The following is a 22,123-nucleotide window of genomic DNA, read 5'->3' on the forward strand; positions in this document are numbered from 1 at the left end:
TCCGGGCTGTCCGAATTCCCCGCATAGTACATACTCCGTGAGATATAAATCAATCGCGAGAGAGACATTAATTGGAACGTTGCTGGTTAATTGATAACGAGCGCGCAACTTTGTCGTATGTTATTAAAAAAAAAGAAAAAAAAAAAGAAAAAAAAAACAAGACACACTTGACACTCGAAGTAACAACGCTGGAGAGAGAGGAAAATACGTGTTGAATTTTTTTGCGGGAGTCGTTTTGACGCGACGGTTATTCCGAATCTAACGTGCGAGATAAATTGCACGATGAGAATTAATATCCTGGATAATAAGATGCCGAGTAAGAAAAAAGAAGGCAGGCTCGCGCGCGCGCTCGATCTCGCGTAGGGACTGGACATGGAGAACTTGAAACGCGTCGCGGTGGTCGTTGCGAGCGCGGCTAGATGAATATTAATAGAAAATATATTATTCGCTTACGGATGGTCGCACGCTATTCGCATGCGAGTAATTGCACGGGGTCAATTTTATTGGCGCAGTTGTCGCCGTTGTGCGTTACGTCCCCGTTACAACCGGGTTTTTACGTTGTGTATCGTCGAAAAGAAAAAAAAAAGCAAGAAATCTAATCTATTTCGCGAGCGTAACGCAGTTTAATTTCAAGATCCGCGAATGACAATGGCAGTAGCTCGTTACGCCTAAGGGTCAATGACACCCCGATCTCGCGTCCAATGCCAATGCGGACCGGTAATAATGATTCTGATAAATCGAAAACGCCTTACCTTTTTCAATTCGAAGAGATATCGACCGAGGTATACCTACGGATACTCTCATCCCCCCCCTCCCCTCCCTCTACCTCCTTCGGAAGCAGAAGAATAAAAAAGAAACACATCGACGGGCGGATAGTTTCTTTATCCCGCGATGACGAGTATCGACGATCCATCGACATGTCTGTCCTAATGCAGCTGCCTTCATCCCCGTAACCGTCGGACCACCCTGACGTCGCGTTGTCACCCTGCGGGAGATCAAATCTGTCCGGTGATTGAGGGGGGGGTGGGGAAAGAGGGATCGGGTTCTTCGATTCCGTATGGACCGGAGCCAATGATAGATCGGAAGACTATGCGTTTCTATTTTGTTGTTTTTTTTTTGTTGTTTTTTTTTTCCCATCCGTAGGAGCGTCCTCTTCTCAAAAACTCCGAAATGATCGTCTGAGATTCCGTTTCACTTGTGTACCTTACGCATAGCGAGTAGGTTTTTTATAATAGACCCGCTTAAGCTGTACATACCTGACGATATTAATTCGCGGGTAAACGGGACGTACGCATGGCCACTGTCACGTAGACTCCGCGAATTCGACGTCACGCCGCTGTGACGTAAACGAAGGTCGTTCGCGTTCGCGGTGGCACGTGACATAAAATTTTAGTCATCGCGTAACGCGGTGGCGAAAGACGCGATCGCGGAAAATTCCTCGGTTGCAGGTAATGCGAACGGGGCGAACTTGCGGGCGTTTCGTTTTTCCAATGGTAGAATTCGAAGGAAGCGAAGTTCTTGTAATGTTTCTCGCGGTAACCGAACATCGGAGAAAGTTTATCTTTTCGAGGAATTCGATTCCTCGACGAGTTCGAGTTTTGGAATTTTTTTAAAAGAAACCACGGGTCGACGACCAACTTCCAAAAAAAGAACACGCAAGTCGAAAATCGGAGGAGTCGCATTGCGTTGGATCATCGAAATTTATAGGGATTCGTCGAAGGATGGGATCGACGAAACGTTCGCAGTGGCAAGGTTTACACGGTTAAGAACAGTAGAGAGTATAGAGTCATAGAAATCATCCTCGTTTAATAATGATTCATTTTATTATTGCTAAAAATTATTATGGCGGCGATGATCTGCGTAGGGAGATATGTATATTTACACAAATATTTAATGAACCAATTATATAATAGTGACGTCAACGCGTTTTGTATCTCATTTAAATAGATGTATAATATAAAATAGTGCGTTTATCACACATTCCGCGTCAATATAATTTTCATCCATCGATTTACGTATACTTAAATAGTTTCAGTCTATGAAGTTTTATTATTTATTTTATTTCATTTGATTTGATTTCTTCTTCTTCTTTTTTTTCCCCTTTCTTTTCTTTTCATTTTTTTGTAATTTTTATTTTTATTTTTTTTTTCAATTTTTTTCCTTCCACATCCGCAATTACCTCGAATCTTACACATCGAATCTTGTACACGCGGAAACGTTTCTGAGCATTTGTCGCGATTGAAATTTTACATCACGCAGTTCAATTTAATGATCCAGTTTGCTCGGATACGCCTTTGCACACATTGCGCGTGTCGTAATATATGTATGAGACCTTGAGACGATTTTTCTTTGAAAAAAAATTCACCGATTGAGAGTATTTCCTTGTTACGTGTACATACATATCGTTTCAACCATATACATCAGCCTACGCGCACTAATACATGACGGTTGTCTTTTATCAACTACCTACACACGCTGCAGAGACACGCACACACTGCATTCATAAATCTCTCTCTCGCGTTTATTTTACTATATGATAATCGAATTATACATAGCACGTGTGATTCAGACTATTTCAGATGTTACGGTCTATCCGATTAATCTTATAAGCGAGCCGACTGTACGCCACAGCGAGATCGTTCCGCTCTTTTTTTATATAGGAGAAAAAGTTTCGAATGTCAATTCTTTAAAATTTACAGAGAGAAAAAGAAAATATGTAAAAAAAAAATTATAATAATAATAATGATGATGATCACACCGAATCCGAGAGAAATGGAAAATTTTCGAACGGTTTCGATCGCAGCTGCGCGATTTCCGTCGGCTCGATCGTATTAATAACCAGTACACATACGATACAAATAATTACACACGTGCGAATCTCGATCAACTTGTTCTACTATACCTGATGAAATTATTTATTCTATTATTTTATAATTCTTAATTACTATTATTATTAATGTTATATCAATAGTGATAATAATAAACGTAATAGTTACGATAATGCGATAATAATATTGATAATGATAATGATAATGATATTATTAACATTAATATGTATATTATATACACAGTGAACTTTTACTTATTTTACTTTTATTTCTTTATTGGCGTTTTATTTATTTATTCATTTATTTATTTGTTTGTTTCGATAATAAATAGTAATTACTTTTTTACGATTTCGTTTCGTTTGTTTGTTTGTTTTATTTATTTATTTATTTATTAATTTAATAAATAGGCCACTAGATTAATAGGTTTTTTTTTTATTATTATTATTATTTTTTTGCTGATGTCGAAGTTCTTATTTTATACGTGGATTTTCGATAGTTATCATTATTGTTACATCGTAATAAGATCCGTATAGCCCACGGCTTCGATCGTCGGAGACTGATATTATACATTATATACGTCGAACGAATTTTGAAATATGCTAATTTCAGATGAAAGTCTATATTATTTAATTTTATTGATACACACCGGCAGCACATAAAAATTCAATGCCAACGTGGGCGCGTTTATATCTACGATCGGGATATCGCGTGCTCTCGTTTAAACCGATGTGCCTTGGCTAATGAATGAGAATGAATAATATATCACTATAGATTTGTTTTGGCATTATTGTCTCTTTTTATATAGCGAAGCGCATTTCTTTTCAGACTCGTATTAATCTATTATCCCACAGCTCTACTTAATGGGCTCCGACTGTAACCTCTTCGTCAGTTTATTGATATTACGATCGCGTAACGTATACCTACTAGTCCTCTCTAGTTTCTAGTTTTCCTTTCGCCTCATCCTCAATACAATACAATATCAGTCAAGTGCGGATGCAACGATCGTCTACGCATCGTCCCTCACATGGCCAGTCTCTGATCCGTCTCGTCATTCAGATAATCCGAGACGGCGACGTTCGCGCCGATCGCAGCGCCGATCTCCTCCTGTTCCTTTTCGTCCTCCTCGTCGTCGTCGTGTTCCTCTTCCTCGTCGCCCTCGAAAACGTTCGCGTCCACCTGCGTCTCGTCGACCTGCAAATCGACACCTTCCCCCTCGACCGCGGAACCGTCGGCTCCGGCTGGTGCGAAGAACTCCGCCGATTTTTCCAAGTCGTCCTGCGTCCCCGCGGCCTGCGCTCCTCTCTCCTCCCCGGATCCCGAATCGCCGGGCGTCCCGGTGACCGACGCGGTTCCGGTCAAAGCCAGTGTCAAAGTCGACGCCAAACTGGTAGCGGCAACGGAGACCGCCGACACCGAGGCCAAAGATGACGCCGAGGATTCCTGTCGCTCCCGGAGGAGCGTCGCGGACGTAGTAGTCGCGGCGTCCTCCTCATCCGCCCCCGAAGGACTGAAATACAGCGTGCTTGTTTCCCGAGTCGCTAACGACGACGCTCTTTCCGAGGACGATCGGCTCGCGATCGGGCCGGAATACAGAATAGGAAGGGGTGAGGTTATCGCGGGTGAGGACCTCGACTGATTCGTCGTCCTCGCGACCCTCGAGGCTGGATGCGAGGCTCCCTTCTTTTTCGCGTTTCGGTTACCCTTCGCCGCGCGATTGTTGTTAGGATTGTTCTTGTTGCTATTCCTCCTCCTCCCCGCTATCCCCTTTTTCCCGTGCACGTTGGCCCCGGATTTTTTGCCACCTTTGACATTTTTCTTCTGATGCCTGACGTTGTTCGCGTCCCCGACGACCTCGCTTCCTCCGTTAGATCGTCGGGACTTTTTCTCCACCTCCGCGCTACCCTCCTCGTCGGCGTCGTCCGGCTCCTCGGCTTCTATCCGCGACTTCCGTTTCTTCGACGCGGTTTCCAGCGCCTCCTTTCTGCAAGCTTCGTCTACCGCCGCCTCCTCGCAGGACCTCTTCGACTGGGCCTCGACCGCGGCACCCTGAAAGTCCCTCTCCTCGCACTGAGGCCCCGGCGTTTCGCCGTTCCGACACTTTCGCCGACGTTTCTTTCGCTTCTTACGTTTGCGACAACGGAACTTGTCCCTACCGTCGTTCTCCTGGGGCACCGGCACCGGGCACACTATCTGCTGACTGCCGTGGTGATGTCTGACGTTGTGACGGGCACCGAGCATCCTGCGCTGCAGAGCCTCCACCCTATCGGTAGCCACCACCTGCGTGAGGACCCTCGCGTACGCCGACAGACGACCCAAATTGTGTCCCTTCGCCTGGACTCGCCTCGGCTGACCGCGTCCGCTCAGACCTAGGTAAAGAGTCTTGCGTGGCGTCGACCAACGCGCCGAACTGTACGTGTTGTAGTTGTGCTGCTCCAGGGTCTCGTTGAACACGCAGTCCTCCGTGTATTCGTGCTGAAACGAACGACGAACAACGTTGTTAAAAAAAAAATTTCAACGTTTCCACGATAACGACAACAACAACAACAACAACCTGATGAACATTATCGCGTACTATTGCGATCAATTTGTTGTGCATTTTTTCTGTCAAACGACCGGAGCTACGGGGCATTCGTTGCGAAATTTATAGCTCCGAGGTTCGGGATTAACGAGTAACACGCAACTTCTTTGAACCGCGTGCTCCGCGGTAGGTGACAGGCGGAAGGTGGGAGGTGAGGGAAGCGGAGATTAACACCCCGCCCCCCCGCCCCCTTCCCCCCCGCTGACCCCTAGGTTTCGAAATAATCGTATGATAATTAAAATATCGCCCGCAACGTCTCGTTCAAGAGAGCTAATTACCGCCCGGTCACTTTCCACCGGATCGATTCACGCGATTTTTTTTCGGATGGCCGAACGGACCCGATCGCCGACCGTCCCTTGACCCATTTACGGCTAGCCGACGGCGCCCGGATGGCCCCTAAATCATTTAGTTACGGTCGCAAACGAGAGTTGTCCTATTATAACGTTGTTAGAAATTATCAAACTCCCATCTGAGATCCGTAGGATTTATGTACCTCGTTGTTTCGTGGTTCTCGGTAACCTGCGGGGGACTCGGGGGAGTCCGAGGATAAAGAACGACCAGTTTGACAAACCGACGCGGCGACGCGACGGTCCGCCCGATCCCCGATCGCCTTCCTCCGTAACGCGCGTACCTTCGCCCTCCGGTAACTCCGTATCGTTTCCACGTATTACAGTTCGAAAGAAACGGGGAAAATAATAATTGGGGGAGGAACCGACGGTCGGCGTGCGAACAGTCTGCGGGGTTGACGAATGGTATTGGGTATTCTATTTTCGTGCGGCGAGTGAAGGAACGAAATTCAGCGGGGGGAAAAAAACTTCGCCCGCAATTATCCCGACAATGACCCACCCGCTTATGTTCGGTTGCCGAGAGCCCGCGGGGTCTGCGGGGGGGGTGAGGAGAGGGGGGAGGAGGGGAGGAGGGGAGGATCCTCGCCGTTTCTCGAGGTAGACCGCAATAAATCTGCACGCGATTCGATGCAAAAATAAATTTCGCTACAAGGCGAATACGTGCCCCGTTTGTTTTGACAATCCGATAATTTACGAGACGGAATTTTACTCGCCTCGACGAGAATCCGTGCGAGGGGAAACGAATAAAGAACGCGTAAGGGAATTGAAAGAATCGGCGCCTACTCCGCCTCGGCTAATGAAATAAAAATCGCGGGGCCCCTTCCGTATTACGGAATTCAGTTTCAGTTCGATCGCGATAAACGGTGTAGGCGCGGTGAGGAAAAGAAAGAGAAAAAAAAAAGAAAGAAAAAAAAACAAGACCCGGACCGAAAGATAGACGTCCGGCGCAACGGGTACGGGGGGGGGGGGATATAGACGCGGATAATTCTTTAATGGTCGCCTTCCTGCGTTCGAACCGCACTTCTCTGTATTACGTATGTTGTGTAGGTACCGAAAGCCAAGCTGCGGTGCTGCACCTCCACACTCGGCGTTCGACACGATCTGCGGACACATGCGATACACCCGGTATAGGTATAGGTAGGTAAGGTATACGTGTACGTTCCGGGACCGTCGAGAGACGGAGGAAAAAGGGAGGGCGGCAGAAATTTAAGAAAGACGGACGGACGGACGGACGGACGGACGGAATTATACGCGTACGGAGAGACGTTGCTTATCCGCGCACACTTCCATCGTTCGTCGCCTGACCCATTGACGATCGGTTCGTTCACCGGGGGGGGGTCAAAGTCAAACGATGCGACGTTTGACGCGCGTGGACGTGTCGCGTGGAGGATGCCTTCGGATCGGCGTAAATACGAACGTCGACCGATGTCCCGAATTCCCGGGGGACCCGGGGGACCCGGAGGACCACGAATTAGCGGCCTTTTTCGTTTTCCCCTCCGTATCGGAAGTTCACCGTCGCGTCGCGTCCCGCGGCCCGTTCGGAGACGCTTCGTAAAAGTGGTTTCCCGTTCCTCTCCCCGATTGTCCGAGTGAAGGTAATTCGTCCGAAGATATTCAGCTCACATACTGCGGGGATGAGCGTTTGAACCAGTTCGGTAAGTCGGAGTTGGTCGGTCGGTCGGTCGTCCGTCCGTTGCCGCCTCAGGTACGACGTTTCTTCTTCCCCCATTGTCACCCGGTCAAAAGACGGCCGATGGTGGCCCATCAATTATATCACCGCGAGAGCGTCCTGCGTACGTATAGGTTGTGTGTATACGTATGTATGTATACCTGGCGTGGACCATTCCGTGGTCGACCTGACGCCGCGCCGAAGACGCCGGATGGGTTTCGCTCGCGTTTCGGGTAAGAGTACGAGAGCGCGCGATCGGCGGACTCGAAATTCAAATACGTTCGGGGAAGGTTTCGTTCGAGGGGAAGGTTCCGGTGTGACGATATTTTGTTCGGTGATATATGGAGTTGAATGGTCGTCGACGAGCTACGAATCGATATAATTTTGGACCGCGCGAGGGAGTCGAGGGAAAGAATGACGCAAGCTACAATTGCGATCGTGGAATGTCCGTCCGTGCCAAATTGAACTGGTTTCGTTGTTCCGAAAGCGATCGAACGCGCGCAGAAGTCCGATCGCCGTAGGTCGCTGTATTTACGGGGATAATCGTTTGAAATATATGTATATATATAAGGGGTTCTTGTCGAGTTATCGCGAAATCTGATCGGACGATTTTTCAATCTAAAATTGAGGAACGCGAACGATCGCTTCATTTTACAAAACGTCTTTGAGAAATGTTGGCGTACACACGTATGCCTCTACGGGAGATCGACGAAGAACTGGTCGGTCAACTTTTACTCTCTGCTCGAGTTCGTCGCGACGATGACAAAACGCCGAACAGCGTCGTCTTACGTCTTACCGAAGAGAGAGAGAGAGAGAGAGAAAGAAAGAGAGAGAGAGGAAAGAAACGGAAGAAAAAAAATCGAGAGAAATAAGAAAAAATGATGGAAAAAAAAAAAGGGAAAAGTAACGGTTGTAAAAAAGCTGAAAAGCTCTGAATTATCCTGACACAGATCTCGGAGCGCTTCGAGTTCTATTTCCGACCCCCTTAAGCCTGTCAGTCCATCTTCGTAATCCGCGACATACCATATACATAGTCCCGTCTCGCTCGCGCGCCCGCGTAGAAACGACGGTTTTCACGTGAGAAAAATATCGGTACTCTCCTTTTTTTTTTCTCTGATTTTTTTTTTTCCATTTTTTTCATTTTATCTCGAATCGAACTTGTCACAATTTCTACGAGGACGCGTGTAACCCTGCTCTCCGGCGGGAAGGGGGTCACTCGGTATAACTCGGTAAGTTATACGCTGGTGTGTATAAGACGACAGGTATAGAGAGGTGGGCGGCGGTAACCGAGCATCCCCCGCCGACCCCTTCTGGGGAACGGGGCGTCAAAGAGACTCGCCGGTCGGAATATGTCGCGCGTATAGACGCAAACGGAAAGGAATACAAAAAGGTGGGGCTGGTACGACGAGATGAACGAAAACGTAACGTAGTGTAGCGAGAGTCAGTCTCCTTCCACTTTACCCTATCCCCGAATTTTACGCACTTTTCGTGGGGGGATGTTATTTCATCCCGATGATGAAGACGCCGAACGCCAAGACGCTTCGCCACTGGGGCTCCGGACTCCGCAGCGGTTCTCAGGCGGTTCGGGTGAGGCGTGTAAAAATTGAGCGAGAGACGGAGATCCCCCCGGATTCCCCGTGGACACGGCGAACGCGGGCAGCGTAACGAAAAATCGAGAACCGCGGAAAAGGGTTGCCTCGTGATTTCGGTCGTCGGCATAACTACCGCGTAGTTTCCTCGTGGGGATTATTTACGGGGCATTCCGATTCCGCCCACCGTAGTTAGGGAGCTAGTATACGGCCAAAGGCCGAACGCGCACGATCCATGCATCATAATATTTGTGTCTAGTGTCAACGGTTTAAGTTACATCGCTATATACCCCCGCTAACGGTTATAACGTAAGCTTTTCGGTATCACGTCGACCGAAACATTTTCGGGGGATACTCATCGCCTCGTTAACCAGCTCGCTCCCCCTCCTATCCCCAGAAAAAAAAAAAAAAAAAAAAAAAGTAAATAAAAAATAAAAAATAAGCTCCGAGTGGCGCGGGAAAACGAACGAGGATAAAATTGTCCCGCGATAAATTCGACGCTACTAAAAAAAACAGAAAAATAGAAAAAATAAAATAAAATAAAAAAAGAGAATTCACGAGATCCGCCGTCTACGGGAGATCGGCGTGGTGGGAGCCCCCGAGTATTTATGGGGGGTGGATACCGATAGGCGGACGGCCAATTAAACCGGAAAACTAACCCGCAGACGACCCGAGACACGGTCAACATCGCCGCGAGACCACGGGGTTCTCTCTCGCCCCTCCTCCTCCTCGAGAAAAAAAAAAACAAAAAGATTCCAGTCCGAATGAAAATCGCCCACACCTCGAACTTTTAACTCGTACCGGGATAAAAATTGCCCCGAAATTGTCGATGAAATTTTTTTCGAAAGTTTCCTCCTCACCCTGAATTCCGGAATCACGTGGAGAATTTTCCGAACCCCGACTCGACCGGGTTTTCAATTCTCCGAAGCGTTCCAGATTTGTTTTTTTTTTTTTTTGGTTTTTTGTTTTTCTCGTTTTTCTCCTTCCGCGGTGTTCGACTAATTAATATTAATTGTCTCTCCCCGTATTCGAGAGTCGATCTATTCCGACGGAAACCAGCGCTTGTTCCCATAGGTGGTTGTTGTTTTGCGGTGACGCGGCGAAGGAAGTTTACCGTAGTAATTAGCATCAGCGGCAATTAAGGAAGCCGGTGACACCGTCCGATCTGACCCGATCTCTGCGACCCAAAGAAACCAGACGGATACGCGATTTTTTCCGTTCGATCACCGCTCTCTTTTTTTTTTCTACGGTGATTTTCCGACCGCCTTTGAAGCGCCGAATCTGATTAATGGCCGGCCCCCGTCTCTCCGGCGTACAAATTAAGTATTTAAGGTAATCGGCTCGGTGGCCGCGTAACCCTTTCGGGAACGCGACGGATTTTATCTAGCGGAAGAAATCGTCGCGGGGCAAAAGTGACGCGCGGCGGAGGCATCGCAGCGGCCGCGGATCTGGGTCGACGCGGGAATTTTTTTTTTTTTTTAAAATAAACGAAATAGCAAGCGAATTTCATTTTCGAATCATCGTCTCACCGATCCATAAAGAACGCCGCAGGAATCCATGCAGAGGTAGAGGCACGTCGCGACTCCCTGAATTCTCAACTGTCCTCTCGATACGGAAGTCCTCTGTAGCACAGCTGTAACAGATAAAGAAAAATACCAAAGAAATTATAATAAATATGGATCTCCGGTATAGAAATATACACGAATTATTATCGTTAGTGAAACGCATGAGGTGAGCGTAATTATACATCCGTACAGCATCCACTTCGGTTTTATAGTAGTAGAATATACAGCGAGTTCGAATATAAGCGAGATACGGTGTACGGTTGGCGCGCGGCCCCCGGTAAACGAACGACTCCCCCTTATCTCTCGATTTGATCTGAAAATATTAACTCTCAAAGATTTTTTTTTTCAACAGCACTTCAAGGCTGCATAGCATTAGCATCTCTTTACTCCGCGTTCGTGTATACATATATGCACCAACGGCGGCGGGAGCGACAGCCGACGAAACAGATGGGAGGCATATCGACTCTGTGCCACTGACCGCCATTACGAAAGAGATTTTTCACGCTAGGTATATCCTACCGCGGTGGAAAAAAAATTTGTTTTTCAAAAAATTCCAAGATCACGATTTCGGTGAATTTTCGGGGAAAAGAAAAAAAGATTTTTTTTCCACCCAACTCTACCGCAGCTTCACGCGAAACCGATCGAAGGGGTGCAGACGACGACAAAGTAGCAGCGTCCCTCCCTCTCGTCCGTCTCTCGGTAGCCGGATAATCATTTCTGTGATTGATGACGCAGGGGGTTAAAAAGTTTGGACCACCTCGGAGGCAGCGTGTTCGGTTCGCGTAACGCGTAGAAGGCCCAACTGGATTCGATTCCCGGCTCCGTACCGCGGTAGCTACTATACTATACCATACCGTCGTTATGCCGCTGGCCGGTGTTTCACGCTGTTGCTGCATTTTACCGTTCGTCAGTTCGACTCGTCTCTTCTCGCGACCACGGAGACTGTTTACCCGTGTACACTTTTTGTCCGTCGAAATTTCTTAATTTAAACAAAGTGCCCGGAACAAACTCGTTCCGAACCGAGAGAAATAAATGGGCGAAGATGATCCATCCGATCGTTGGTACCTACGTATACGAACTGGGAGAACGCGGTAGCCGACTAACGAGGCGTTAGCGAGCGGGATGCGGCGCCGTTAATCGAGTTAAGATAAATTCCAAACACCCCGTACACCTCTATATACACGCGCGAGAGAGAAGATGCCCGGTAAACAAAAATTGTTCCAGCCGTGTGCGTTTTTTCGTCGACGTCGCGGTGGACGCGCGCGAGTTTAAACGAGATATATAAAAAACGGAGAAAACCGCGCTTCGTGACTCGAAAAAATAATTGGGTCAAAGGTTGTACGGATCCGAGGGGGATTGAAATTATTGCAATTACCCGCGAATTATCGTCGCTCGCTTACGGTCAACTTTATCGCTCGTGTATATCGTCGTTCGTAAAAATTGTTTGCACTCTCGGCACTCACGGAGATTGGGATCGAGGGGGAGGAGCCCTCCTCCCCCCCTTCTCCCCTGCCCCCCTCGGATGCACTCACAATTAGATATCCCGCGCACGCGATTACCTCCTTCCCGTAACCCCGACCGCGCGCAATATACCCCCCCCCCCCCCCCCGCGCGTAAATTTCAATCTCGTTACGTTACGAGGCGGATTTTGCTAATATGGAGATGAAATCACGGGCGGTACTGTATTTGCATCGAATCGTATTAACGAATGTAAGGACGGTGTTCTCGGATAATGCCGGAGGATCCGACGATTACCGGCTAATTAATAATTAGCGAAACGAGTCGGCCGAAAACTTTGCTGTACAGCGTTCAATAATTTCGCGAAGATAGTCCGCGATTGAAATGGCGAACGTTATCACCCCCTCCCCCCCCCCCCCTCGGTTGGTTCGCGCGAAGCTCGGAATTTCCGGAATCCGGTTTCCCGATACGAGACGCGTGCGGCACGACGGACGACGCACGTGGGTATCGACCGTAGCGACGGGCTGGCGGCGTCGCGACAAAAAAAAAGAAAATTAACTCGCAACTTTGCGGCGAAATAAAGAAATCGAAGGGTCGAGCGAAACGTCGAGGGAGCGGGTAGGCGATCGGCGCGCCGATATTCGTTCCGAGTTTCCAGTCCTGCACTCGACGGCTGATATTTTCTCGTCGTTGTTGTCGCGGGCGGCCCGACCGCAACGGCGTGTACGCGGATTGAATTTTGCCCGTCAAGCAAACGCGCTATATAGATTACGGACGACGCGCAAAGAGTCGCCCGATGTCTACGTGCTGAAAGTCACGCCTCGTACGTACTCGATCCGCCGGAACCCCCGCCGCGAGAGAGCCTAGAACCGTGTACCGTAACGTAAATCAGTTCGGCGAATAAGTTCGTCTCATCGTCGTCGTCGTCGTCGTCGTCGTGTCAGCCACCGAACAATAAATTCGTCCGGAACGCTCGCCGCGTACTCGCGACGTTTCGACTGTTGCGATGAAATATGCGACAACTGGCCGGCGAAATGACGGCCGAAGCGGCTCGAAATATCCGCTACTTTTTTGCCGGTGAAAAGAACGTCGAGTGGAGAACAGAAAAAAATAAAATAAAATAAATAAAAAAAAAAAAAACGAGGCGGCGAAAAAAGAAACGAGATACACCGAATCCCCCGAATCGGACGGTCGAACGAGGTAGGGTAACGACGACGTGGCCATCAACGTCGCACGGAATCACCTCGAAATCGAACGATTGAAGACGCGCCTCTGCCCGTATTGCGATGAATCAACAACGACGCGGATATAATCTCGTTATACGCCGATAGTGGTGCGGTAGGCGCGATACGCGACGTATACATTTTTCGCCCTTGCTTACACGGCGTGAGCATTTCACCGCGCGGGACAGCCGTCGTCCCGCCGTACCCCGATGGTTGCGATCAGAGAGACCGGTAATTCGAATGAGATACAAGCGAATGTGACGTGCACGTCGGGTCTACCTAATTGTAAGTAGCCACTTGAAGCTCCGCGATTGCAGATTGCGGAGTCAAGGCTCACCGGGATGAAGAGAGAGAGAGAGAGAGATAAAAGGAAACGTATATATTTCCCTCGCATAATAATTGTCGGTCGACGTCCAAGTCATCTAAGCGACTGTATATAATGGAAGGGAGGACGATCGACGTTATCGCGAAGGACGTGTTAACCGTTTCTTTCTTTTTTTTTTCTTTTTCTTTCCAAGGGAAGAGCGAAATAATTAGGACCTACTAGCGGTGGACTCGAGTCGAGTCGGGGTACGAGTGAGAAGACGACGACGTGGTATTCGCGCCGCTATTGTCCCGTGGCGCGCGCGTTTTCGCTGCAGCGTTCGAGATTTATAAATATATCCGGATGTAAATCATGTGAACCTGACGAACGTTTTCGCGGGTAAAATCAGAATACACGAACCAATTTGAAACGCCTCGCGTTACGCGTCGCGATCCACGGGGATAAAGAAAAAAAAAAATTGTTGGCCGCGGGCGGCTAGTTCGTAGCATCGTTTCGAGTTTCAGCCCCATCGAACGAACAATTTTCTTTCCATTGTTGTTCGACAATTCTTTCGGACTGACTCGGTTGGCGGAATATCACCGCCCTTTCTCCGTCTCCCTTCCTCCGTTAATTTATTATTAGACGGAAATGAGTGTATAATATATACACGAGGAGACGCGGCAGCGTGTAGAATCTGGCAGGCCAGTAACCCGGTGGTTATGTCACTGCAAAGCACCGGTTCAGCGTCATTCTCTCGCTCGAAAATAGAATCGGCTCTAACCGTTGTCGTTCAGACTCTACCCCGTCCCTTCTTTTTTCTTTTTTCTTTTTTCTTTTCTCTCTTTCTTTTCTCTCTTTTCTTTTTTCTCTCTTTCCTTCTTTCTTTCGTTTTCTCTAACTCCGTTTGTCTCGCTCGCCGTTCCTCCGCCGTTCCTCCTCCCCCTTTCCATCTGCCGTCGCGAGTGACTTCCACGGGGAGAGAGAGAGGCTTCGACGTCGACTTGTACCCTCCCGAGTCGTCGTCCGGTGGTGCACCTACGGTCGAACATTTTTATAACTTCGTCGAATTTACACGCGACTCTCACGTCGTCGGCCGTGAGGCAGGAAAAAAAGGCGAGGGGTCCCGGCGCCCACGGAATTCGAGAAAATGAAGGAAAAAACCGCGACCCCTAACGGAGGCACGTGACCGAACCGTCGCGCATTCCTATAATATCCGAAGCGTTGTACGACGTTCCACTTTTAGGGAAGGTCGTTAATCGGGGCGTGTAGGGGCGCACGGTCCGCGGTCGGAACGTTATGATTTACGAGGGAAGTGAGGACGGCGATTGCGACAAAGTTCGAACGGGGGGTGTGTGTGCGCAACGAACACCGGTATCCGATGTGGGCGATGTTTGTACACGGTGAAAAAGAACCGGCGATGACGGACAGTCGTTACCAGCGATTCTAGGTACCGATCGCACTCTAGTGGCACGATAATGGTCGTGGATCGGATACGTTCGGACGAAAAAGCTTGTCAATACCGAGCGACTTCGGCGCTCTTCGCAGCTAATGCGCGGAGCAGGGTTTGATCGCGAAGCTTCGGTCCCCGCGGAATGAGGAATTGAAAAGCACGTGAAACGCGATTTCGCGTAAGCGACGTTGGAACGGTAACGACGAAGCTGCCCGAGAGTCCTCGTGTTACTACGGGCTTACCTCCGAGGCGTAACGTGTGGATTTCTAACCGAAACGGAGCGTCGCGACACCGGTACAACCTTGTAACGACCGACCGACGACCGCACACGAATGTTCAACGTTCCTTATTTTTTCTTCATCTGTAAATGACGCGACTAGACCCCCACCCCCCCCCATCCCCCCGTTAAACAGCCTCCGGCCGAACCGAGGAATCCGGAAACACGCCGCGCTGCAGGGTCGTACGCGGAAAACGACCGTGCGACACGCGACACGCGACCGCACCGACCCGTAAAATCGCCCGTTTTATACACATAAGCGCTCCGATTATCGTCGCGTTCGTTCGTCACAGCCTCCGACGGGTTTCGGGGTACTCGAAACGCCGCGGAGGTTTATTCCATCTGGAGTCGAACGACCGAGGTCCGAGTTTGAGACGCGCCTGCATGAGACGATTTATTCGCCTATTCGAAGCGGAGTTCTAAATTCGGTCGAGGGAGACTGCTACTCGCGGGGGGCGGTGTTCGAACTTTTAGCGATAAAATTGGTAACGAAACCGTTCGGCGCGAGGCGCAAGATGTGAAAGAATTCGCAGCAGCGTTCGCGGTATACTCCACATCGCATATATCTCCGATACGCAACGTGTTCGGCAGATCGCGCGGGTACGTGATTAATTCGCGATTAATTTCGACGGAAAAAATCGTTCCTCGACGTTCCTTTCCGGTCACTATCGGTCGTCGGAACGTTCAACTTTACGGAAATCGGTGCGTAACGAGACCTGAAATCGAAGTAGAAGAGAAGAATCGTGTAACAATATCTGCAAACCGGTCCGCGGGGATAATCCGGGTGCAGCCGAACAATTCGGCATCGGATATCCCTGCGGAGATTTTTCCCCCGATCTTCGAAACGATCGGCGCTCGGTATAGTTTGGTAATTCGAGCTACAAACAATGAGGGTGAAAACGTTCGCCGAATAAGCGGGAATTACCGAATTCGAAATCGGAAACTTCGTCAACCAGGTGCGACGGTGCCCGTTATGAACGGTAACCGTCGAACGCCGCCGATCGGACAGATGTCGATGACCGTCGCCACCCGAAATCGGATCAAGCGACAAACGGGTGCGATGTGCATCGCGCGTGTCTCACACGTACGTACGTCCCGACGCTTAAATTTTTGGAAATAAGAAGCGGACGCTTCGAATCCAGAGGCGCTTCTCTCTCTCTCTCTCTCTCTCTCTCTGTGTGTGACGTGCGATACTTTGCACCGCAGCGATACATGTGAAAAAAAAAAAAATATAATTTCCGCAGAGCTGCAGCAGATGTCTCGGCTAGATGACGTATGAAGAGGAGTTAGGGCGATCCTTATCTGTTAGCATACAGAGACGTCGTAGACCTAGGTCGCTGATATCATCCGTACGCTCGTTACGTGAGACGTTTGTGAGTCGGCGCGCCTTCGTTTGCGAAACGGCATTGAGCATTAACGGAGACTCGCCCCGATTGGTTCGGCATGCTAAACACACTTCAACCGCTCGTCGCGACGCGTTAAAGCGTTCGCTTTTGTAACAACTGCTAAGCGTTTCGAACGCGCCGACCCCCGGGTCGCCCGTGGCTACGTTCGCAATGAAACGCGTCGATTCGTTCCCTCGTTTCACTGTTCCGTCGTAATCCGCTGTACGCGCGTCAAATTCGCAATCCCGCACAGAAAAACTCGTAATCCGAACTCGAATCGCGTCGGGTGAATGAAATGTAAACGAATAAAAATGAAGAGAAAAAAAAAGAAATTGAGGAGATGAGGAGAGCGACGGAGACGGACGAACGGGGGAGGAAAGTATTTTCTGTAATCCAGATAGGACTCGGGGTCCATTAATACCGGATTTTATCGTGGGAGTGACCGCGCGGTCTCTTATTCTCGGCTACGTGATAAGAAACGGGTACCGAAAAACGACGACCGTATAAACTCGTTCCCGAAACGAGAGTATACGCGTCCGCAGAGGTCCGCTGCAGCGTCCCTCTGAAATCCGTACGGACGAGAGGAATAGGCGGGAGGGGGGGGTAATCCGTGGCACGGTTCGACAAACGAGAGGGAATCGGAATCGGATCGCTCTCGTCGGTGTGTGTGTGTGTAATAAAACTGGCGGGGAACGAGTGGGCGTCATAGGGATTATTACCGAAGACGGGACCGTGACGATAAAGTCCCGTAACAATCAATTATACTCCGCGTTAATAATAACAATAATATTACACGACCGAGCGGCGGTCTCACTAATTTCCAAATTGCTACAAGATAACGGGAGTCGTTCGAGGGTTTTCTCGACCGTGACAACGGCCGAGATCGGTGTCGGTATCCGATAAATTTGGCGTCGCGGGTATCAATCGCGCGCACGGAAGACGAGGGAATCGCGAGGCCGCAGCGTTCGAAAGGGAAAAGCATTTCTCGCGGGTTTCGAGGCCAAGGTCGGCTAGCCACCTCCTCGCTCCCACGATCGAACGCACACCCCCGCGCGCTTTCTCTCCACCGAAATAACCGTCGACCGAACGATGCAGAGGGAGGGGGGGGGGGGGGGGGGGGGGAAAAAGAAAAACGGTCCATCGCGACGAATAATTTCTGACGACTTCTGGACGCGGGGGAGATCGCTGTCCCTCGTCGCGGCGCGAGGTCCCGTCGGGTTATCGAGGGATTTTTCTACACCTAAGTACTCGTACGTTGTCGAACGAATTTATCATCGGATAGAAAATTTATGAAGCCGCGCACCTAAGACGGCGGCTCCGTCGAACGCTTATCGAAACCAGACGAGGCGATGAAACAATCGAGGGATGTTAATCTCGCTGAGGGATGGGTTTTCCGCTCGAGGGTAAACGCGGTCGAAACGCACCGCTGACTGAATTATGTTGTCCGTTCGTAATCAGAGGGCGACCCCGGGGTCCCGATCTTTACGACGCGTGTCGCGGCAGCAGCTGGAATCGTTTCGGAGAAAAATTTTTTCGTCGCGCGTACAACGCACGCTCCGCAATATCCTCATCGGAGGGATACACCGAGTGTCGAAAATTCGCGGTAACGAGCTTCGGGAGGAAGAAACGGTCAATACCAAATTCCGATAGGTCGGAATCTTTTAGAGAATCGAGAACGATCCGCCGTTAATCGTAAGCGGAATAGTAGCCTTCTCACCTACTCTGTAAGACGCGCGCGTGAAAAAAAAAGCGACGGGTAAAAGCGTTACAGCGGCCTACAGGGTGTCCCGAAATACCGAGTGACTAAATATAACCGCCTCACGTTAGCCTCGGGCTACCGAGAGACAAATGGAGGTCGTCGGTGTCTGGTCGTTTGGTTCGCGACGACGCCCAATTCGAATAACCTGCAGCGATTCGCGCCGGTCGTCGGATCCTCGCCCCGATCGGATCCCGTCCGGCCATCGGGAAACTCTTCGCCGTCCCCCGTTGACCCGTCGGACTAATTGTGAGTCTCGATCGCGTCCCGCGTCTCCGTTAAAAACGTATTTCATATAACGAGATCGCGACCGCCCGCTCGCCCACGGTCAACGCACCGCCGCCGCTTCTCATTCAACTCCGTACTGACCCACGAAAGCCTCGCGTCTTCTTCCGATAATGACGATAAATATTCGGATCGGTAGTTCGAACGCGGAGGCGGGTTATTAATTAACCGACGGACGCCGGAGAGTTTCTCGGAAGGTTCGAAACACGCGCGCGCGGTGGTGGTGCGTGGTAGGTAAAATCGGCCGCGGACGTCGAAAGCGGCGGGGTTACGCGGGGGATGCTCCGTGGGAGTTCCTCTTCAATTTTCGTTTCCGTAACCGAAGAGGGGCGAAGCGGGAGAGCGAGAAACACGCGGCCCTTTTATTAGCCGCTCCCCCCGTCCGCGGTAACGTAAGTCCAAAGGGGATTCGTCGACAAACGATTTTCCCGAACACCCCGTAGATGATAATTTATCCCCGTTGCACGCGATATCGCGCGCTGCCGTCGGATAAAACTTGTCACGGGATTCGGTAATCCGATACCTCCTCCTGAGAATTTCATTATCTATTTGTTTTCGTATTGGGTACTTTCGCCCGCAGCGTTGCAACGCCGGCAACGCGACTCTCCTCTCTCCTCGTCGGCCGAGCTGCGTGTCAATATGTCGAGTCGAGCTTAACGGAAAGTCGGTTACCGCGAGATCGGCTCGCGAAATCGAGTTGACTTTGTTAGTCCAAATCGAGGAGCGAGCGTTTACGACTGGACTACCCGGTACATCGCGGATGCCGAGTTCCCGATCTATGATACAACGCGCGCTTACGTGTGTTGTCAGTTATACGAGGGGCACCTGATTACCTTTGATTGACACGCTCCGGAATTCGACATTGAAAAAGTCCGTACGTGCATAACCCTGAGAGCCGAGCAGACGCTGCTCGCGGCGGCCTAGCAGAACGAACGAACGAACGAATGAATGAATGGATAAATGAATACCTCATACCTCGCGTCGACGTTGCGCTACACACACTCTCTACGGTAAGAAAGAAGGCGGAAGATGCATTATGCATCGGGGAAATTACGGCGAGCTATCGAAGCGAACGTGAGATCGGACGCGCGGGTTTTAGGATAATGATAATGATATCGTAATCGTTTAATCCTTCGACGGTGGTGCGTCGATCGGAAACTTCTGTGGACGCGTCGCGCGCGCTCCTCGTACCTCGTGGGAAACGGTCCGCCGATGGGGATATCGGCGATCCGATCGGACGGGCCTGCAGGGTATCGCAATCGGAGAAATTCGTTCCGCGAATTATCGTCGATTTCGGACGGACGTCATCGGTTGCTCCGCGTCGGATTAACCGGCGTAACGAAACGCAATGTCTACAACGAGCGGTGCGAGCCGACGATCGCCCTCGTTATACCTAAATTTTTATCTGATCGCGGCGCGATGTCGAAAGTCGATCGGTTCGTATCCCTCCCCCTCCCCCCCCCCCTCCCCGCCCCGGATAAAGTGGAATGAAACGATTGGCCGGTGAACGAGGTGAATCGGCGGTGCGGGGTCTTCGAGGGGCCCGTACGGAGCGCACCGAAGGTCGGTGAGGTCAGACGATCGTCGGATAAACGATCGTTTGTTTATCCGACCGAATAAACGCCGTGATCACGAGGAGTGGTGGTGGGCCGTCGCCGACCCCCCACCGAGTCGCGGTAACGCCGTGTGTGTGCGTTTGATTTTTTACGCGCCTCTGTCATTCGTTTGGTTACATTATTTACAGCGTGGGCGAGAGATGACCGCGGGGTACTCCGTTACGACGGCGATAACGCGGAGTCGACGAATTCCAACCGGGGCGTCGTCAAAAATCAATAAATATCTGGAATCGATTATGGCGCACTTCCCGTCGGGCGAGACGAGCGCGCCAACGATCGACCAGGGTACGTCGGGAAAAAGAGAAAAACAAAAAAAAAAGAAAAAAAAAAAACAAACACCGAGAAATAATGGAGAAGTAAAGCGGAGTCGTTGAACCCGATCCTAATTCCCAAAGGTCTTCCAATCGGCTGATATATTGGAGCGGAGATCGGTAGCGGCCCCGTTGTCGGCCTTATCCGTTTTATTATTATTTATTATTAAATGATGTATCGCGGGTAATATTGAATAATGATTGCCGTACTACCTCTTCTTCTTCCACGGCGACAGATTCGAAGATACATACGATATACGAAGAACGCGTATCCGCCGGTTAAATTCCGTCGATGCGGCGAGAAACGATACAGAGAAGACGTGTTCGGCGGGCTTCGGCGTTCCCGTGAGAGGGATTACATCGAAACTTACTACGAACCGAGATGACGCTCGGCCGCCCGAGATATTCATATGCATATCATTATAACCGGGACTAATACCCGTGATCACCACCCTGCCGAACGCCCCGTATCGGTTCCTTACGAGGGGAGCTCGCGACGGAACACCGTAAAAAAGTTCATCGAGCGTGTAAAAACGCGAATGGCACGCGCGCCGCGATTAGACGAGAAAATCCCAATGGAAACGACCTTTGGAATCGCGGGGTGTCCGGCGACAAGTGAAAGGACGGGGAAAAGAAAAGAAAAAAAAAAAAAAAAGGAACTTTATACGAGCCGTTTTAATCGCAGAGCCTATAGGTAATTCCGAGGGCTAATACGAGTGTGTAAAGTGAAGTTTTGATGATGATTGGGTAAAGTTAACAACGCCGCTATACCCCCCTTCACCCTCGTTAAAAGGGAGAGTCAGATCCAACCCTTTGATTACAACGACACTTGACGAAGTCTACGCGCCTCGATCGCGCTAACTATACCTCGGTGGTTGTACGGAAGAAGGATATACTCGGAAAATTGAAGCGGGATACCCGGAGGGTTTAAAATTTCAATGAGTCTTCTCCACCCGGCTCCCCGTTCCCCCGCTATACTCGACGAATTTAATTGATCGTGTAACCGCCGCCGGTGGCGAGTAATTTCCGAGATTATTAAAATCACGTTCCGTTGCGCTCGGGGAGGGGGAGTCTTATTCCCCCTCCCCCCGTCGTTGTCAATTAGTTAATGAACCCGAATCCTAATTAAACGAGCCTCTATCTGTTCGCCGGTTATCGGTCAACCGAGCCAATTAAAGTCACGATGTTCCGAAAATTTTCTTGCGACAAACTTCGGACCGTCGAGTAGTAATAATCGCTGCCGGCGATACGATTCCCGATCGTCCCGCGGATCGTTCCCACAGTCTCCCTTCGGCTCAACCACCTCCGATCTCCTTCGATCGGATCCCCCCCGAGGACCTCGACGTAACACCGCACCCTCGACCGCCAGAGACGAGGGAGAAATGTGAAGGAGTGAAAAAAAAAATTAAAATGAAAATAAAAAAAGAAGAAGACGGGTAGGAAGGAGGGGGGACACCGAAGGGAAGAGGTCGTAAAGGGGTT

General features: G+C 49.9%; 1 protein-coding gene across 8 annotated transcripts in view; it reads right to left on the reverse strand.

The window, feature by feature from the left end:
- Nucleotides 1-3,263: 3,263 nt before the first annotated feature.
- LOC105688800 (eukaryotic translation initiation factor 5B) overlaps nt 3,264-22,123 on the reverse strand; it is a 45,494-nt gene continuing 26,634 nt past the window's right edge. For all 8 annotated transcript variants that reach the window (XM_048657284.1, XM_048657287.1, XM_048657286.1 and 5 more), the window contains 2 exons: nt 10,541-10,644; nt 3,264-5,300 (listed from right to left, as the gene is read on the reverse strand). In XM_048657284.1, the coding sequence (XP_048513241.1) occupies nt 3,849-5,300; nt 10,541-10,644 (1,556 nt within the window). In that variant the 3' untranslated portion in view covers nt 3,264-3,848. The remainder of the gene's footprint in view (nt 5,301-10,540; nt 10,645-22,123) is intronic.

The sequence above is a fragment of the Athalia rosae genome, chromosome 6 (assembly GCF_917208135.1).
Source record: "Athalia rosae chromosome 6, iyAthRosa1.1, whole genome shotgun sequence".
Taxonomy (NCBI): domain Eukaryota; kingdom Metazoa; phylum Arthropoda; class Insecta; order Hymenoptera; family Athaliidae; genus Athalia; species Athalia rosae.